This window comes from Cinclus cinclus, chromosome 2 (genome assembly GCF_963662255.1).
Source record: "Cinclus cinclus chromosome 2, bCinCin1.1, whole genome shotgun sequence".
NCBI lineage: Eukaryota > Metazoa > Chordata > Aves > Passeriformes > Cinclidae > Cinclus > Cinclus cinclus.
Genome location: NC_085047.1, coordinates 100,256,552 through 100,272,358, shown reverse-complemented (window position 1 = coordinate 100,272,358; position 15,807 = coordinate 100,256,552). Strand labels below are relative to the sequence as shown.

General features: G+C 39.0%; 1 protein-coding gene across 2 annotated transcripts in view; it reads right to left on the bottom strand.

The window, feature by feature from the left end:
* GLRA2 (glycine receptor alpha 2) overlaps window positions 1-15,467 on the bottom strand; it is a 123,154-nt gene extending 107,687 nt beyond the window's left edge. For both annotated transcript variants that reach the window (XM_062515121.1, XM_062515122.1), the window contains exons 1-2: window positions 15,400-15,467; window positions 13,096-13,229 (exon numbers count right to left, since the gene is read on the bottom strand). In XM_062515121.1, coding sequence (XP_062371105.1) covers window positions 13,096-13,229; window positions 15,400-15,467 — 202 coding nt within the window. The remainder of the gene's footprint in view (window positions 1-13,095; window positions 13,230-15,399) is intronic.
* Between the last annotated feature and the right edge of the window lie 340 nt (window positions 15,468-15,807).

Sequence of the window (15,807 nt, the reverse complement as noted above, 5' to 3'; positions counted from 1 at the left end):
TGGAAATAAGTCGAAAAAACAGTGAATCAGAAATCTTACATCTAGAAAGATTAGAGTACAAAGTTATTTGGTTTTATGTCAACTTTTAGAATATTCAAATCAATCCTTTATCAATCCTTTTTTAATCAATCCTTTTATATCCTTCATATGCCCATCAAATTGTATTTTTTTTCTCTGAGCTTTCAAATAATCTTTCAAATTTCCAAGTCATGACAAGAACCTCTTTACAAGGTACCTCTTTTAAAAGTTTTCCTTCTTTCAATGCAATAGAGCAATAGATAGTATTTGGGCAAATGCAATTGTTTGCTTTTCTTCTGACATGGAAAGATCTGGACTCCTATTTCTCTTGTTATCACAAACCAGTGCTCACTGAAGTGGCTCTCAGCCTCTCTGGGAGGTAGCAGAGATGTTCCTCACCCTTGATCCTCACACCAGAGCTCAGTTGCTCTGCATTAATGAAAACAGAGCTGATTGGCATGCAAACTGCATAACGTGTGCAGAGGCCTGGGACACTCCTGAATGTGGTTAAATAAAACATGGTATTACATCTACAATCATGAAATCATGAAATTTGCACTCCAGCATAGGGTCAGACAAACTCCTTCTGGGTAATCTTATCAAAAATGTTTTATGAAGCCAGGGTAGCCAGCTCATCTAAGAGACTTCATGGAACGACAAGATATAAATATGTTCACTGAGAAGAGAAAGCAGGAGGGAAGATCTACTTAATGAAAGAAAGAAAAAAATAAAAAATATTAATAATAATATTAACATGTTGCTACTAGCCTAGGTTTGTCTTTTCAGTCAGAATTAATGGATTACTTTTTCTTGGCACAATAATTTCAAAATATTTATTTTTAAAAGAAATGTTACTTTGTTCATTTCTCTATAAATACGTCCTACTTTGTTCCTTCTCTGTGATTCTCATCTTGTGTTGCAGAATTAATGGAAGCTCAGCTGTAAGTGTAAATAGCTATAGTCTCAAATACAGGGCTTAGACAATACCTATCTCTGTGGCTACAAAAAAGACTCAGAATCGATTTTATCTCCCTTCTTGCTCCTCTGAGCCTCAGACATTCACTTTATTTAACAATTCTACCAGCTTTCCATCATAATGTTCCTTGTTTTACTGTCTGAAGGCATATACAGCTTGAATTATAAAAAGAGCTTGGGTGACAAATATTAGAGGACAGACATTGATTTATGGCTGATATGGAATTATATACCAAATGATACATGGGACACAGGTGAACAATGGGATTTAGACAAATAGGTTGGTTCAGTGATAGGGACAAATAATAACAGAAATGGTCAGGAGCTGGTCAGGTATAGATGTCAATCAGCAACAGGTCAGAGATTCTGACATAAACACCACATCTTGCACTAACAAAATAAAATTTTCCTTTTATTTTTAAGTATTTCCTATTTTTTACCTCCTTACAGTTCAACTCATTTCCACACAATGTGTACAGAGGATTATTTTTGAAATTATTTCCTGCATACTGAGTCTCATCTTCAGTGCTCCAATCACTTGATCTGTTGTTTGTTTAGCTCAGCCTCCTACCCTCTCCTTCACATATCTCCTTTCCTTTGGGGAATCTCCTATCTCAAATCCCACATCCTCAGTATAGAATGAGAATCCATGTTTTTACTGCAAGACATCCTTAAAGTACTTCTTGGATGTCTTTCACAAGAATTTATTTTTTCATCAGTTATTTGTATATATAAAAGGACTGGAAGAATGGGAGGGAAATGAGAACTCTTTGCCAGCCTGAAAAATAAGTATCTCCTAAACTGACTGCCTTACTTTTTTACCAACACCAAATCTGCTCTTCAATGCAGGAGGTTCACTGCATTGCTGTGAGGAGCACCACATGGCTTTGACATAGGCTCAAAGCTCTGCTGACATAAATCATGTTGCAGTGTCAGGGCATATGATCTTTTTCTGTCTTCTACCACCAATAGTCATGCTGAGCAGAGGTCTTCTGCAAAGTCATCCAAATGAGACTGTGTCCTCACTGAGGAACTTACTGATCTAAATTGGATCAATCCCTAATTATTTTTAACTTTGATAAGTCAATTTTATATTTTATTAGAAAACCAAGGCGTTAACGTCTGGTTTTAACAGATTGTGTGTTTTTAACACAAAACACACCTCTGAAGTGTGACAAAACCAAAACTCTTAGGGGTATGAAGCCAAAGAGTGCAAAATTATTCATAGGGTTACAGAGCCAAAGAGCTGAAAAATTCTCCCAGATGCTTATTTTTGGATGTTTCCTATAACCAGACTGACCAAAGGCTTTAACACCTCAGACTGCTCCATCTGATGGGATATCACTGTCTGGAAAGGAAAATTGCTGCAGCCTGAAACTTATATGGAGTAAACACATCTTCAGTTTTAGTTTAACATGAGATAGAGTATGAACATGAGTTTATGAACAGGCAACAGGCGAGTTCAGAACTGGAAAAAAAAAGGAGTTTTTACATATGCTCCTGCTTTGGCATCATGCGTGTAATTTGCATCTCTTCAACAGCTGATTCAAATTGCAGTGTGAGGGTTTATAGCAGCATTCTGAGCAAGCTGTTCTGTTGTTTTATTTATTATTTAGGACAAATTCTTTATCAGACATAGTAAACAGTACAAGAAGAAATAGCAATTCTAATACGATAGTTTCATAGCCTGAGACACAAACATAAAAACAACACACAGCGGGAGTGTAGTCATTAGAGGCAGCCCAACATAATGAGTATTGATCTAGTAAATTTTAATCCTAGGTTTTCCCTGACTAATTATGTCAGTTTAAGGAAATCATTTAGCCTTTTCTCAGATATATTTCCCCAAGGACAAAAGCAAGGGAGATAACCCATAGCTGTGTTCCTGGGGTGGAGGAGCAATGAGTTTGTTTGTGCAGTGTGAGCCAGTTGAGTGCTGGTTACCATTCTTTAATGGAGAGTGCCCACAATTCAGCTAATCACAGCTGTGCCCAGATGCTTCTCTGCAGCCCTGGGCTCTGGAGACACAGATATACACAGAGAGAGGTTATTAGCTTTTGGAGAAGAGCATCGTTTTGCTACTATGCTTCCCCAGACAGCCCACTGTTTATTACAGCCAAAAAAATCCCGGTTGCATGGCAGGCAGAAGCAGTTGCAGTGGCTGCTGCTTTGGTGCAGAACACCCAAGCCCTCGTGGAGGAATCATGTGCTCCATGGGGCAGAACATGATGCTTCAGCACAGCAAGGTTCTACTTGCAGAGAGCAAGAAGCCTGCAAGGGAGCTCTATGTGCACCCTCCTGAAACTGTGATTCTCAGCAGGGTTGAGGTACCTCCTTCAGGATCCACTGCTCAGACCCCTCTGCTCCAGGTCAGCATAAACAACCTTACACTGAAAAGATCAGTCAAGAATTTCAGTCTTTCCTTCTAAAACACAATCAGTTTTGTGGCCAACAACAAAGCATTGAGTGATTTCATGCAGAAAGGGTCTTTTCTAAGAGCTGTCTCAGATTGAAGGGATGGTGACTTGCATCTCTCAGACTACAAGGCTGTAGATTTCTAGGAAAATGGGGTGGCATATTTCTCACTGTCTCTTATTCAGAGGATATGGGATTCATCCTAAAGTGCAACTGTGGTCACTGTTAAAAATACTTCTATATTAGTGTTGGGACGATTATAAGGAAATTTGAGAGAAGTGCTGTTTCTCAAACCGTGTCCTTACAACATTTTCTGTAACAGTCACAGCAGTTGTCCCTAAGGTATACTGGCTACAACAGGCACTTCTGTGCATCTCATCAATGTGGTCAAGAGTAAAGATTCTCCTTTCTCAAACAATCAGCTACATTGAAAGGTTGAAAAGTCACATTCCCTTTGCATTTTTCCCTGGCTTAGTCAAGTGTGAATTATTTGCTTCAAAATAGACCTCTCAGAATCATTTATATTCCTTTGGATCAAATAGAGAACACTTTAAGCTGAGGGAAAAATGGACCAGAAAATATTTTATGCATTGTAGAAGATGGCAGGCCATCCAGAAGACACCATTTGTTTGGGGGTGGCAGCATGGCATGTTAAGTGATTACAGATCCACACTGAGGGGAATCTTTTTCCCATGGAATATAAAGCAGGCTCTGAAATGCCTGGCCCAATAAGGAGATGGAGGTGGAGCAGTGCCTCATCGGGGAGTCTGATTTTGGATTAGGAGAGAGGTGGGTACTCTGTGAAGCAGAGGGGCCATTCTGTGCACACTTGAAAGAAAAACTGAGAGAATCTGAGGAAATTTAAGTAAAACAGTAATGCACTGCCAAGTGTTACAAAGGAGATGGATTAAATATTTCTGGGGAGGGGACATGGGGTTTATTTGTGGGCTCATATTCTACTTAAGTCCTATTTTAAATGCTTTCTTCTTTTATTAATTCATGAAGTGCTAACATGGAGTTGATGCATCGTGAGTAATCATTATGTCTTCATTCCCTGGCAATACTTGAGGACTGCTGGTAGCTGGCACAATTCAAATAAACCATTAGGCTGCTCTTATTTAACCCTCATAAGTAACTGAATGCTTGGTGAATTACACTTTTCTCTCATGTACTGTAGGGCTTAGATCTGCACAGTTTCTTGTATTAGAGCCTTTATATTTCTATAAATTTAGAATTTTAATCATGGAGTTGGTGTTTATGACATTGGCAGGTCACTATGTCATACATGGTGCACCCTTCATCTTAGAGTTCTGGCAGACCCTGTACCACCCTGTCTGCATCATCTGGGGGGCTCCTTTCTGCAGAATTCACACATTTCTGTGAAAGACTGTGAAATACATATTTGGAAGCTGCACTGTCAAACACACATTTTCTGATGGCTTAATCGGAGATTTATAGGGACCCACAATCAAGAACTCCCCCTTGCCCCAGCACACAGAGAGAGAGAGGTGCAGTAATTCAGCAGAATGGAAGTTTGAACAGGCAAGGACCTGCAGGAGGAAGAAATTTCACCTATAGGCTGAAGTGCCATCACAAAACCACTTCACTGCTCTGGAGAGTGAAGAGGAAAGACCTGTCAGATCAGGATTGCTGCTGGAACTGAGTAAGGCAACTCCATCTGCTCCCTGTGTAACCACCTGTGCAGCTGAGAAAAGGTGACAGTGGGTGACTCTTCCACGAGGCATGGAGGGAGCACCCATGTCCTCTCAAGAGAGGTGAGCTGCTAACCCTCATACAGCCCACTATTGCCCTGCTGCTGGTTCATGTGGGTTCCAGTGACACAGCCAGGAGCACCCTGAGGTGTACCAGGAAAGATAAGAGAGAGCCCTGAGCATGGTGATACGGTACTCTGGAGTGCAGGAGCCTCTTTCATCAGTCCTGCTAGAGTTACAGTCAACAGCTCAATGTCCAAGTCCAACAGCTCGTGTCACTACTGGGACTGGTGCTGCTTGAAATCTTTGTCAGTGACATGGACGGTGGGACTGAGTGCACCCTCAGAAGGTGTTCTCCTGACATCCAGCTGGGTGGTGTGGCCAACACACTGCAGGGAAGGGATGCCATCCTGCCATCCTGAGGGTCCTTGAGAGGCTTGAGAGGTGGGCCTGTAAACTAAACCTCATGAAGTTTAACTAGGCTAAGTGCAAGGTCCTGTGTGTGGGGCAATGCCAAACACCAGTTTGGGCAGAGAAGGGATTGAAAACAACCCTGAGGAGAAAGACTTGGACATGACCCAGCAGTGTGTGCTGGTAGCCCAGGGAGCCAACCCTGTTCTTGGGTGCATGAGAAGCAGTGTGGGCAGCAGAGAGAGGGAGAGGGAGAGGGAGAGGGAGAGGGAGAGGGAGAGGGAGAGGGAGAGGGAGAGGGAGAGGGAGAGGGAGAGGGAGAGGGAGTGGGAGAGGGAGAGGGAGAGGGAGAGGGAGAGGGAGAGGGAGAGGGAGAGGGAGAGGGAGAGGGAGAGGGAGAGGGAGAGGACTGCCCTCCTTTGCTCTGCTCTCATGAGACCCCACCTGAAATACTGCATTCAGCTCTGGCACCCTCAGCACAGGAAAGACATGGATTAGTTGGAACAGGTCCAAAGAAGGGCCACAAACATGAACAGAGGGCTGGAGCACCTCTTCTATGAGAACAGACTGAGAGAGCTGGGGTTATTCATCCTGGGGAAGAGAAGACTCTGGGGAGACTTTACAGCGGCCTTCCAGCCTACCTAAAGTGAGCCTACAAGAAAGATGGAGAGGGTCATTTTACAAGGATATGCAGTGACAGGCAAGAGATAATACTTTTAATTGAAAGAGACTAGGTTTAGAGCAGATATTAGAAAGAAACTCTTTTCTGTGAGGGTGGTGAGACACTGGAACAGGTTGCCCAGAGAAGCTGTGAATGACCCATGCCTGGATGTTCTCAAGGCCAAGCTGGCCTCAGATCTGAGTAATTTTGTCCAGTGGAAGGTGTCCCTTCCTGTGGCAGGGGGCTTGGAACTGATGATCTTTGAGGTCCCTTCCAACACAAACTGTTCTGGGTTTCTACAGAAATCTACAGATGAAAAAAAGTAAAAGTAATGAATCTGCCTAATAAAACTGCATATTTCTGTTTTACAAATTCATTTTTCTAGTAACTGTGTAAAATAGATTTTCAGATTATAAATGTATATACTTATAGTAAATTTAATGTACATGTTTTTATATGTTCTAAATATAAACTGCATGCTTTCTAAAACAGCCAAAACACAATAAGATCTTTAATGAGTGACCCAAGGGCCTTGGCTTCAACTGCATAGAAAATTTAAGTGTGAGTATGACACTGGATGTGATAAAAACATTACACTTATATTAGAATTTGATCAAAAAAATAACATCTCTTCCTTTGATATCAAAGGTCTTTGGCTCTTCTCTGACATTTGTTTTTCATAAATCCCCTTTGTAGTTTATGCAGCAGCAGAATAATATTCCATGACAACAGCCAAATCTATTGAAATATCTTAATTAAATAATTGGTTCTGAATAAAGGCAACACACCACGACAATACAGATAACTGTGGCTAAACATTTATATATGAAAGAAGACCTGGACAAATTCTCAGCATTGGTTAGCTTGTGCTTTATTCTGCTCACAGCCTTTCTGGCTTGCCTTGGAAGCAGCTGGCTGTGGGAAGCTCAGAAAGAGATCAGGGAATGAGCAAACAGCCCAGCAGAGTGGCAATCAGCAGTGCCTTGAGCTTGCTCTCGTAGCCTAGACAAGTAGTAACCTAACTAGCCATGCAACTCATCCAACCTATTCACATTCTGAGAAGGAACCTGAAATTAAAGTAATAGAGGAACAAGTGCAAGGTCCATAGTCCTTTCTTTTTCACCCAGCAGTTTTAAAAGAAACATAATTAAAAGGATCCTTCTGCCTGAAAATGTGCATACCTAGGGCAGAGACTGAGCACCATTTCCTTAGCTTCATTTTTGCAGTTGAAGAAAAATAAACCAAAACCAAATTGGCCCCATGTCCTATGGGTAAATATCATTGTGCAGCATCTTACTCTGCAATGAGGTGTGTGTACAAGGCTTTATCTGAAAGTTATTGCTAAGTTTTAGATGTGTTTCAAAACAGAAAATAAACCAGAAGCTTACCTTCCTTTTAATATATGCTTGGAAATCTCAAGCAACTATATTTATGAAATGCAATGGTCTGGCCAGATCTGAAAACTGACCAGGTAGTCTCCCTCCTCATGTAATGAATCCTCATCCCATGCCCTGAAATTTGAATGCACCTTAATGTGCCCTGTCTGAACGCTGCTCTGCCTGAACAAGATTTGAGTTTCCACTGGACTTGGCCCTTTGTGAGGAATAGCCCAGTACAGGACATTCAACATATCTGACTTCAGGGCCAGCTATTATTACCAACTGAAGTGTAGTGGGAACATTGTTAACCACTAGAGAACAAACTGCTACAGTCACACAGCTAATCTTCAGTATGTTTTTCAACTTTTATATGTCTAGATTAAAGTCAACTTTTTCAAATAGATCCTGTTATCATTTGCATAGAAACTGCTTTTATTTGTTAAGTGTGACGTTAAGTGTGATGAATTTCACCCTTAAATCTCATTCAATGTTTTCCATTCATGTTTTTTAAACATTTCATTACTGGTCAACTCAGGGGCCAAATAAGTAAGCAATAGGTTTGAACATATGGAGAAACCTGATCCTTGCTGCCAAAGAGTTAAAGTATTAAAGTGCATAAGCCATTTCCTGTAACAGTTGTCAGGCTAATTGTCAGTAAATTACTTAGTCCATGTGTTTATTAATCAGATATAAACCCACAGACAATGGCATTACACTGCTGTAATCACAGACTAATCTTTTATAACTATGGCCCTACACCCCCAAATTGCATCACTAACAAAACAACAGCTTTTCAGCAAGTTAATTCACACTGTGTTGCACCATTCAGTGATGAGGGTAACATTAACAGGCACTATTGCTGCACACCTCCATGTAATTCCATAAAAATTAGGATTATCTTTAGTAAATAATGATTCAATGGGAAAGACTGAAATTAAAACACGGAATGAAATTCAATACAAAGAAAATCACTATCATCTTCATTGCAAATGTTTGCTATACCTGAAGATAACACACTTTTGCAGTTCTTGGTGACCAGCTCCCCTGTTCTGTACTCAGTGCATGACAGCCAGCCTATTACTTAAAGTATTTGGCATGGAGGACATGGCAGTGCCTATAGATAAGGGTTTTTTCTATCTGATAATTTCTAGATTGCATTTAGATTTTGAGTGGTGGTAGATGATGAAAGTGTTAAAAAGTTGAAATAATTCAGTAACCTCTGAAGATCAACGCCTGCTCAGAAATGTTAAATTCAAGTTGGTGTTCCATTAGCTCCACATCTCAAGCTGTTATTCAGTTTAAGACTGATCCCTCGTATCCTGGCATTACCTGCAGTGCTCTCGAGCCTGAGCTGAATGTACACTAAATTAAGATACTACTTCACCATCCCTGGTTTCTAGCAATGAGAAAGCACATTCTTGGCTAGTTTCAAAACAGAGGTGCCCCACGCTACTACTGGCTTTTATTTAACTTTGAAAGCAAAGTGAGCATGGAGAAAGTAACATTGTTTCTCTTGTGTTTTACCATTAAAAAATACATAATATTAATAAAGTAAAGATGCATTGTGCAAGCCTCACCTTCTATTATATTTCAGAAACCATGTTCAACTGATGATATAATTGAAGAAGAAACTGCAGAGCAACTCATAGGACCATGAGCATACATTTGCTGTCAACAGAAGGACTCTCAGGGACTTCAGTTAGTACTAGATTGCAGTCTTCATATTTACGTTTAAAAGCATTCCCCTTTGTGTCCTTACACAAATTATTAGCCTATTCAAATTCAATGAAAGATAAGTGGAAGATGGAAAAGTGTGCATTTAATATCTCACAGAGAGTGATTAAAGAAGAGCAATTTTGAGAGCTGTCACTCTGGAACTTCCTTCTGGCTTTTCATCAGGGGGTTATCCCTTCTCAGTGTCTGGACATTTTGTATCCAACCACTTGAAATCAAAAAGAAAAAGAAGTATGTTCCTCTGTGTTCAAATGATAGTATAAGACAGAACAATACAAAGGACAAAGTATCTTTCATTGTACAGTACTGCTGGAAAAAAAAAACACAAAAAAAACCCCCAACCAAACAAAAACAAACAAAAAAAAAATCACAACTGAAAAACCCCTGTTGTTGATGTCTAAATGTTTATATATTCACCTGTTGCTCTCCCACTATCTTCCTGAATTTTTTAATTTGCAAGAACAAGATAGGAAAAAGCAATCACTAATGAAGAAACGCTTTATCTGGATAAAACACCTTGTTCCAGTAAGTAGCATTTTCCTCTCTCTTTAGAGTGCACAGCCTTTATTTCAAAAATTAATCTAATAGCTGCTGTTTTCCAGTAATTTAAACTAGTCATAAAAGTATATTTAATTATTGTATAATCAGTGGCAAAAGATAAATGTGTTCTACTCAGCTGCATTTCCATGAAATCAGACTTTTCTGACACTTTGAAGTGCCTGTAGTGGACTCAGAAAAAGCTGAGTAACTGGTCTAAAGCAGAAAAACTAGACGAATGCACAAGTAGAATCAGAGAATCACAGGATGTACTGAGTTGAAAGAGACCATCAGGACCATCAAGCCCAACTCCTGGTCCTGCACAGGGGCCAAGAGGTTCCCACCATGTGCCTGAGAGCATCGTCCAAATGGTTCCTGAACTCCCTCAGGCTTGGTGCTGTGACCACTTCTCAGGGAAGCTGTACCAGTGCACAACCACCCTCCCACAGTTTCAGGCCATTCCCTGGGGTCCTGTCAGTGGTCACCAGAGGTACCGCTCTGGTGGACAAAAGATCAGTGCTGCCCCTCCAGTTCCCCTCAGGAGGATGCTGAAGACCACAGCGAGGTCTCCCCTCAGCCTCCTCCTCTCCAGGCTGAACAGAGCAAGTGCCCTCAGCCACTCCTCAAACAGCTGCTCCTCAAGACCCTACGAGGACAGGCTGAATAGTGGCACAGCTATCTTGATTCACCATGTCTTTTCTGAAACAGAAGAAACAGATACTATCCGCAGACTAAATTTGAAACCAGATAGAAGATCCCTAGTTTAAACCATTGCTCCAGCAGCCTCTTTTATGATAAAACAGTTCTTTCCTTAAAATCCAAAAAAGTTTTATGAATCAGGTACTCATTCAGCATTTCATACATTCTCCCATTTATAAGATTTAGAATATCAGTATTGTACAATAGGCCTTATCCCCAAAATTATCTTAAACTTATATATAAATGTTAAAAACCAAAACAATTTATTATGGACACAATAAAGATTCAGTACAAAAAAATTAATCTTTATCATTAACTAACTTCAAGCAAAATAAATTTATTTTGGTTCCTTTGCAGCTGTCCTTATTCTTTAAAAGGAAGAAGTATGCAATATAGCAGAATAATTATTTTCAATTTTTAAAAAATATTAATGAGACTTGGGAAACTAAAACATGGATGTTGACTAATAAACAGGGCTATTAGCTGACAGAGTTTTGAATGGTGATGTGAAGTTCAAAACTGCATGATTTAACTCTAAGTTCTAAATTCTGACAAAATACCATTCAAATTAACAAAGTGAAGAACAAGAACTTTCAGGCCCCTCACCAGAAGACTGAGAGCTCTGGGACAACTCACAGACACGAAATTATGAGAAAGCATTGAACATCTATTTATCCGTTCAAACTGTTGCAAAGTACCATCCCACTCTGGAGTATGACTTGATAGAAAAAATCAAAAACCAAAACATGGCAGATGCTTTCCCAGTAAGGTCTCATATATGTCAACAGGCAGCGACTTCACTTTGGAAATGCAAACAAAATACAGGACTCAGAGGGGAGAAGTGTCTGTCAAACAGCTCAGAGTGCACCTCACAATACCTGCTCTGCACACCTGAGTGTCAGGGGAGCAAAGCTGTGAACCTGTCTCCTGTGCTTCTCATGGGGAGCAAGAAAGACCTGTCTCTAAGTCATGTATGTACATGGGACTGTTGCTATTACTGTTTTTTGTCTGAGATACAACAGATGAAGACTTTTCAGTGGGCCCTCTCCCATTTAAAGGACAGGAAAATGTTTGTAAGGATTGATACCGTGCTCAATTCAGGCAATTTCTGCCTTCATTTACATTCTCTAAAATTTCACTGATACTCATGCAAACACCAAAAATGAATGTGAGAAACTGATGCAGTATTACTTACTATAAACTGATGTGGACACCAGTTCTGGATCTCAATAAACACTTTGACAAATACTCTGAAATTAAGACTTTAGACTTCACTGACTCATTTTTCCTAACTTGTCAGCTTTCAAACCTTTGGATCTGAAATCCATACTGCTTTGCTCTTTGTTCAGGCATAGGAAGCAGTCAAAAAAAGGCACTTTGTTCTAAATCTTGTAATTTGCACATGTGGAACAGAGAGAAGAAACTGATCTTTGATCTAAATTTAATTAAATACTTTTCTCATTGGCATGTGAGCTTCTTCTCTCCTTACAGTTCATTCACTGGCTGAGAAATTATTATTTTTTCCAGCCATTATCAATTTCCACAGCACTGCTAAAAAGGCTTAATACAGGAAAAAATGCAATTCAGTGGCCAATGCTAATAGATAAAAATCGCAAACGTACATTGCCATGAGATTTGTTAAGGGACAAAGCATTTTATCAGTTTTCAAAGTAAAACTATATTCTGAGCTTTAAATTGGCATAGAGGAGATTATTTTTGTGGAATTATAGGACTCTCCCAAAATGCTAAATATTGGCAATGAAAACTTCTCTCCCAATTTCTTTCATAGAAAGCTATAAGATATTCTGTGCTCTGTCCTATAGGGATTTACAGGACTACAGCAAGGAAAACTTGCTTTGAGTAATAATGTTTGCAAAAGAAGCTTCCAGTATACAGCCTTCTTTGTGCTGGGATGATGGTGATGATGTTCCACAATTCAGTCCAAATTTTGGAAGAAAAGTAGGCTGTCATGGAAGTGCCAAACAGAATACAGTTTCTATATTTTATAGGGATCCTGAGACATTGGTTCTTATCATTCATTCAGCATTTGTAGGATAAAATCTTCTGTATATATTCCTTGAGTTCCCCGTACCTTGAGGAAAAAGATTTTACTTTCTTCAAGTTGAAAGAAAACATAGATTTTTTTTTTTTCTTCAGACACTGCTATAAAGAATACAATATCTCAGCATGGAAGTTTTAATGATACTGTATTTGTGGTGTAAAAATTTCAGGAACAAGTCATCTAATTTGGTTTTAGTTTGAAGCCCATAATCCTATTCACTATGTTAAATTAGTAAGGTCTTCAGAAGCATTTTCTGACAGCTGAACATTACTATCATGTCAAAAGAGGGTGTTCAAGCTCTGGACCCTTATTACTTATAGTGATTTGTCTCCTAGTCCACCCCATGGATCAGCTGTTTTCTGTGGCACTGTAACACTGGAAAAGTTAAATTATTTAAAACATAATCTAAACCCAGAGGTTAAAACCTCCTCAAAACCTGTAATTTATCCCAAACTTTATCAATTAATTAATTGGAAGTCTTATAAAACTTACCTTTAAAATTTGGTCTGATTCTAGCATCATACCCCGATGTCCTTCCCATCAATTTGTCCAAAAAATCTGAAGGAGACAGGGTCTGTGAGGGGGATTTTCCAGATCTTGAATCATGTTCTTTACAGAAAGACGTCCTAAATAAATTATTAGCCACCATTAGCTAATATTTAGCTTGTATTGCATTCAAGTCATGGAGAAATTGCATCATTAAATAAAATTGTCTCAACTCAGTGAAGGTAATTTTTAATATTTTTAAGGAGCAACATAATCTACCTTTCATCTGAAAACTTTATTCTAGAAATAAAGATGAGATTCAGGTATCATGCATGAACACATTTTCCTATTCAGAAAAAAAAACATAGCTTTAAAATAAATTTGTTACGGTTTAAAGACTTCAGAAGATTAAATTTATTCTTTACCTTAACATGCAGATCCATCTTAGAGTGAGTTTGATATCCTATTTTATATCATTTTAATTGCATGGATGCTGTTAAAATGTTAAGTTAACACTGGTTTAAGGTGGTCTTAAACTTCCGAACAACATTTAGCAACACTTAACAGGCAACACTGAAAAATACTGGATTTGTTAGAGCTGGGAAAGATACTGATAGAAAAAAAATTAAATTGTTTTTTTACAGATGCTACCCAAACAAGTATTTAAATCATGCTAATGAGTGTCTGGATTATTTCCCAACATAGCAAAAAGGGTTCTGGAGTCAGTCACAACTGATCTTAAGGGGGTTTCACCCCCGCTCCATGAGCACTGAATAATAAAATTTAGTATCACCGGGTGGTATTCATATGCAAGTTCTTTGAACATGTCTGTTTCAAGGATTTAAGAGAAAACTTCTGGTCCCATATCATGTGTGTGAAATGTTGTGTACATGGCACATTACATGTTGCAAACACATAATATATTGCAGAGAAAGACAGTTTAGGAGCTCCCCATGGTTGCTCCCCAGGGAAAAAACAGACTAGAATGAAAACAGTCATATTTGGTGTGTAGAGGAACAGATTTAATAACAACAAAACATTACCTTAAGACTTAAATAACCGATTTCATTGTGTCTGTCTCCACTTAATCTTTGAGCTAAATTAAAGTAATTCTGACTCTGACTTCTTAACCACTCTCTGTTTAAATATTTGCACATAGGGAACCTCTCAGTTTCAGGAACGTTTCGTGGGGTATTTTTATGCATCTACATGCAAGTATAAAAAAATCAGATATGTATGTGATCATCTGAGATGAGAAGCAAATATCAAATCCTTTCGCTCACTACAAAAGAGAAACAATTCACCAGAACTGTTAAAAGGCAAGGTGATAGTAAATTCTCGTGGCGTGATTCCACACATTTTTTTCAGGTTCCATTTATAGGAGGCGGTTGCTTCCTTTTGCTTTTGTCAATGACAGGGTACCATTAAAAATATTTTTAATATTTCATACACAGCAGATGATATATCCAACTTAAATAATGAAAAAATTCAGCTAAGAAAATAAAAACTGGAAAATTAAGATAGTACACTTATTAGTATACAAATTGCTTCTATTTTCATTCAGACCCCACTAGTTATGAGCTGTGTTGTGAACCCTGGCTCAGAAATATAAACACTGTTTTGCTCTGTCACTCTATGCATAGCTCATTACTCTTAGAAAAACACTTTTACATGTAGATGCATCTGTAGGTACAGAGGCACAGCAGCATACAGTCCAATTATGAATCTCATCTAAAATGCTATTCTGGTTAATAAGACTGACCTGTTTGCTTAGTACCACAAAAAAGTCAATAGCTGAAGCAAGAGCTCATGAAATGCAAAAAGAAAATCAGAAACACTGGGACTTGAAATGATCACAATACTAGTCTGATCCAGGGTTTTCCCAAAATCAGAGGGCTGATTCTGCAATTGCAAATAACTACATCCCTGACAAAACTGCTACAATGATTTCCAAAGACTGAAGAGGAGGGAACCAAAGCAACTTCCTAAACAACCTCTGCCAGGAGCAGAGAACTTGCATTTAGGAAGAAAAGCTGAAGAAAATGTTCTTAGCTATACTGATGTGCAGTGAAAAAACCCCACATCTTTGCATCAGAAAATGGAAAATAGATCACCCAAACTTGAGATTATTATTTTTTATGTTTGTTACCAAGCAACAAGCCTCTGAGTATAAAAGGGATAGTCTATACAGAATGAACACAAAACATTCTCAAATACAGCAAACAAACTAGGTTATTGCGATGTAGTATCTTTATAGTTATGATTCTCACGACCTTTTGACAAATATTATTACAGAGTGGTATCACCTACCTGAAATGGCTTGTCTCTAAGAAAAATGCAAACAAGGTTGTCAAAATTTTCACTAGCTGCCGGTTCATTCCTCCTGCTTTCTGTGATGATTTGGAAATATCCCAGAAACGATTCCAGAGAGAAGCAGGGAAAAAGTAAGCTGCTGCTGACTAGATTTCCAAATTCAGCAATAATTTAATTTTCTTGACAATCAGGAAGAGAAGGTCTGGATCTCTACAAAGTGGGGGCAAAAGAGAAGTGCCAGTCCTTGGAATCATGGTCAGGTCAAGCCTAGGCTCATCTCCAGCAGTCAGCACAAAAGAGATAAGGCATCAGACACAGTCGTTCCCCCGACTTGCTTTTGGTGATGGAGGTGGGGGGGTGGGGGGGGGGGGAGGGAGCACAAAAACAAACAAAAAGAAGAAAAGA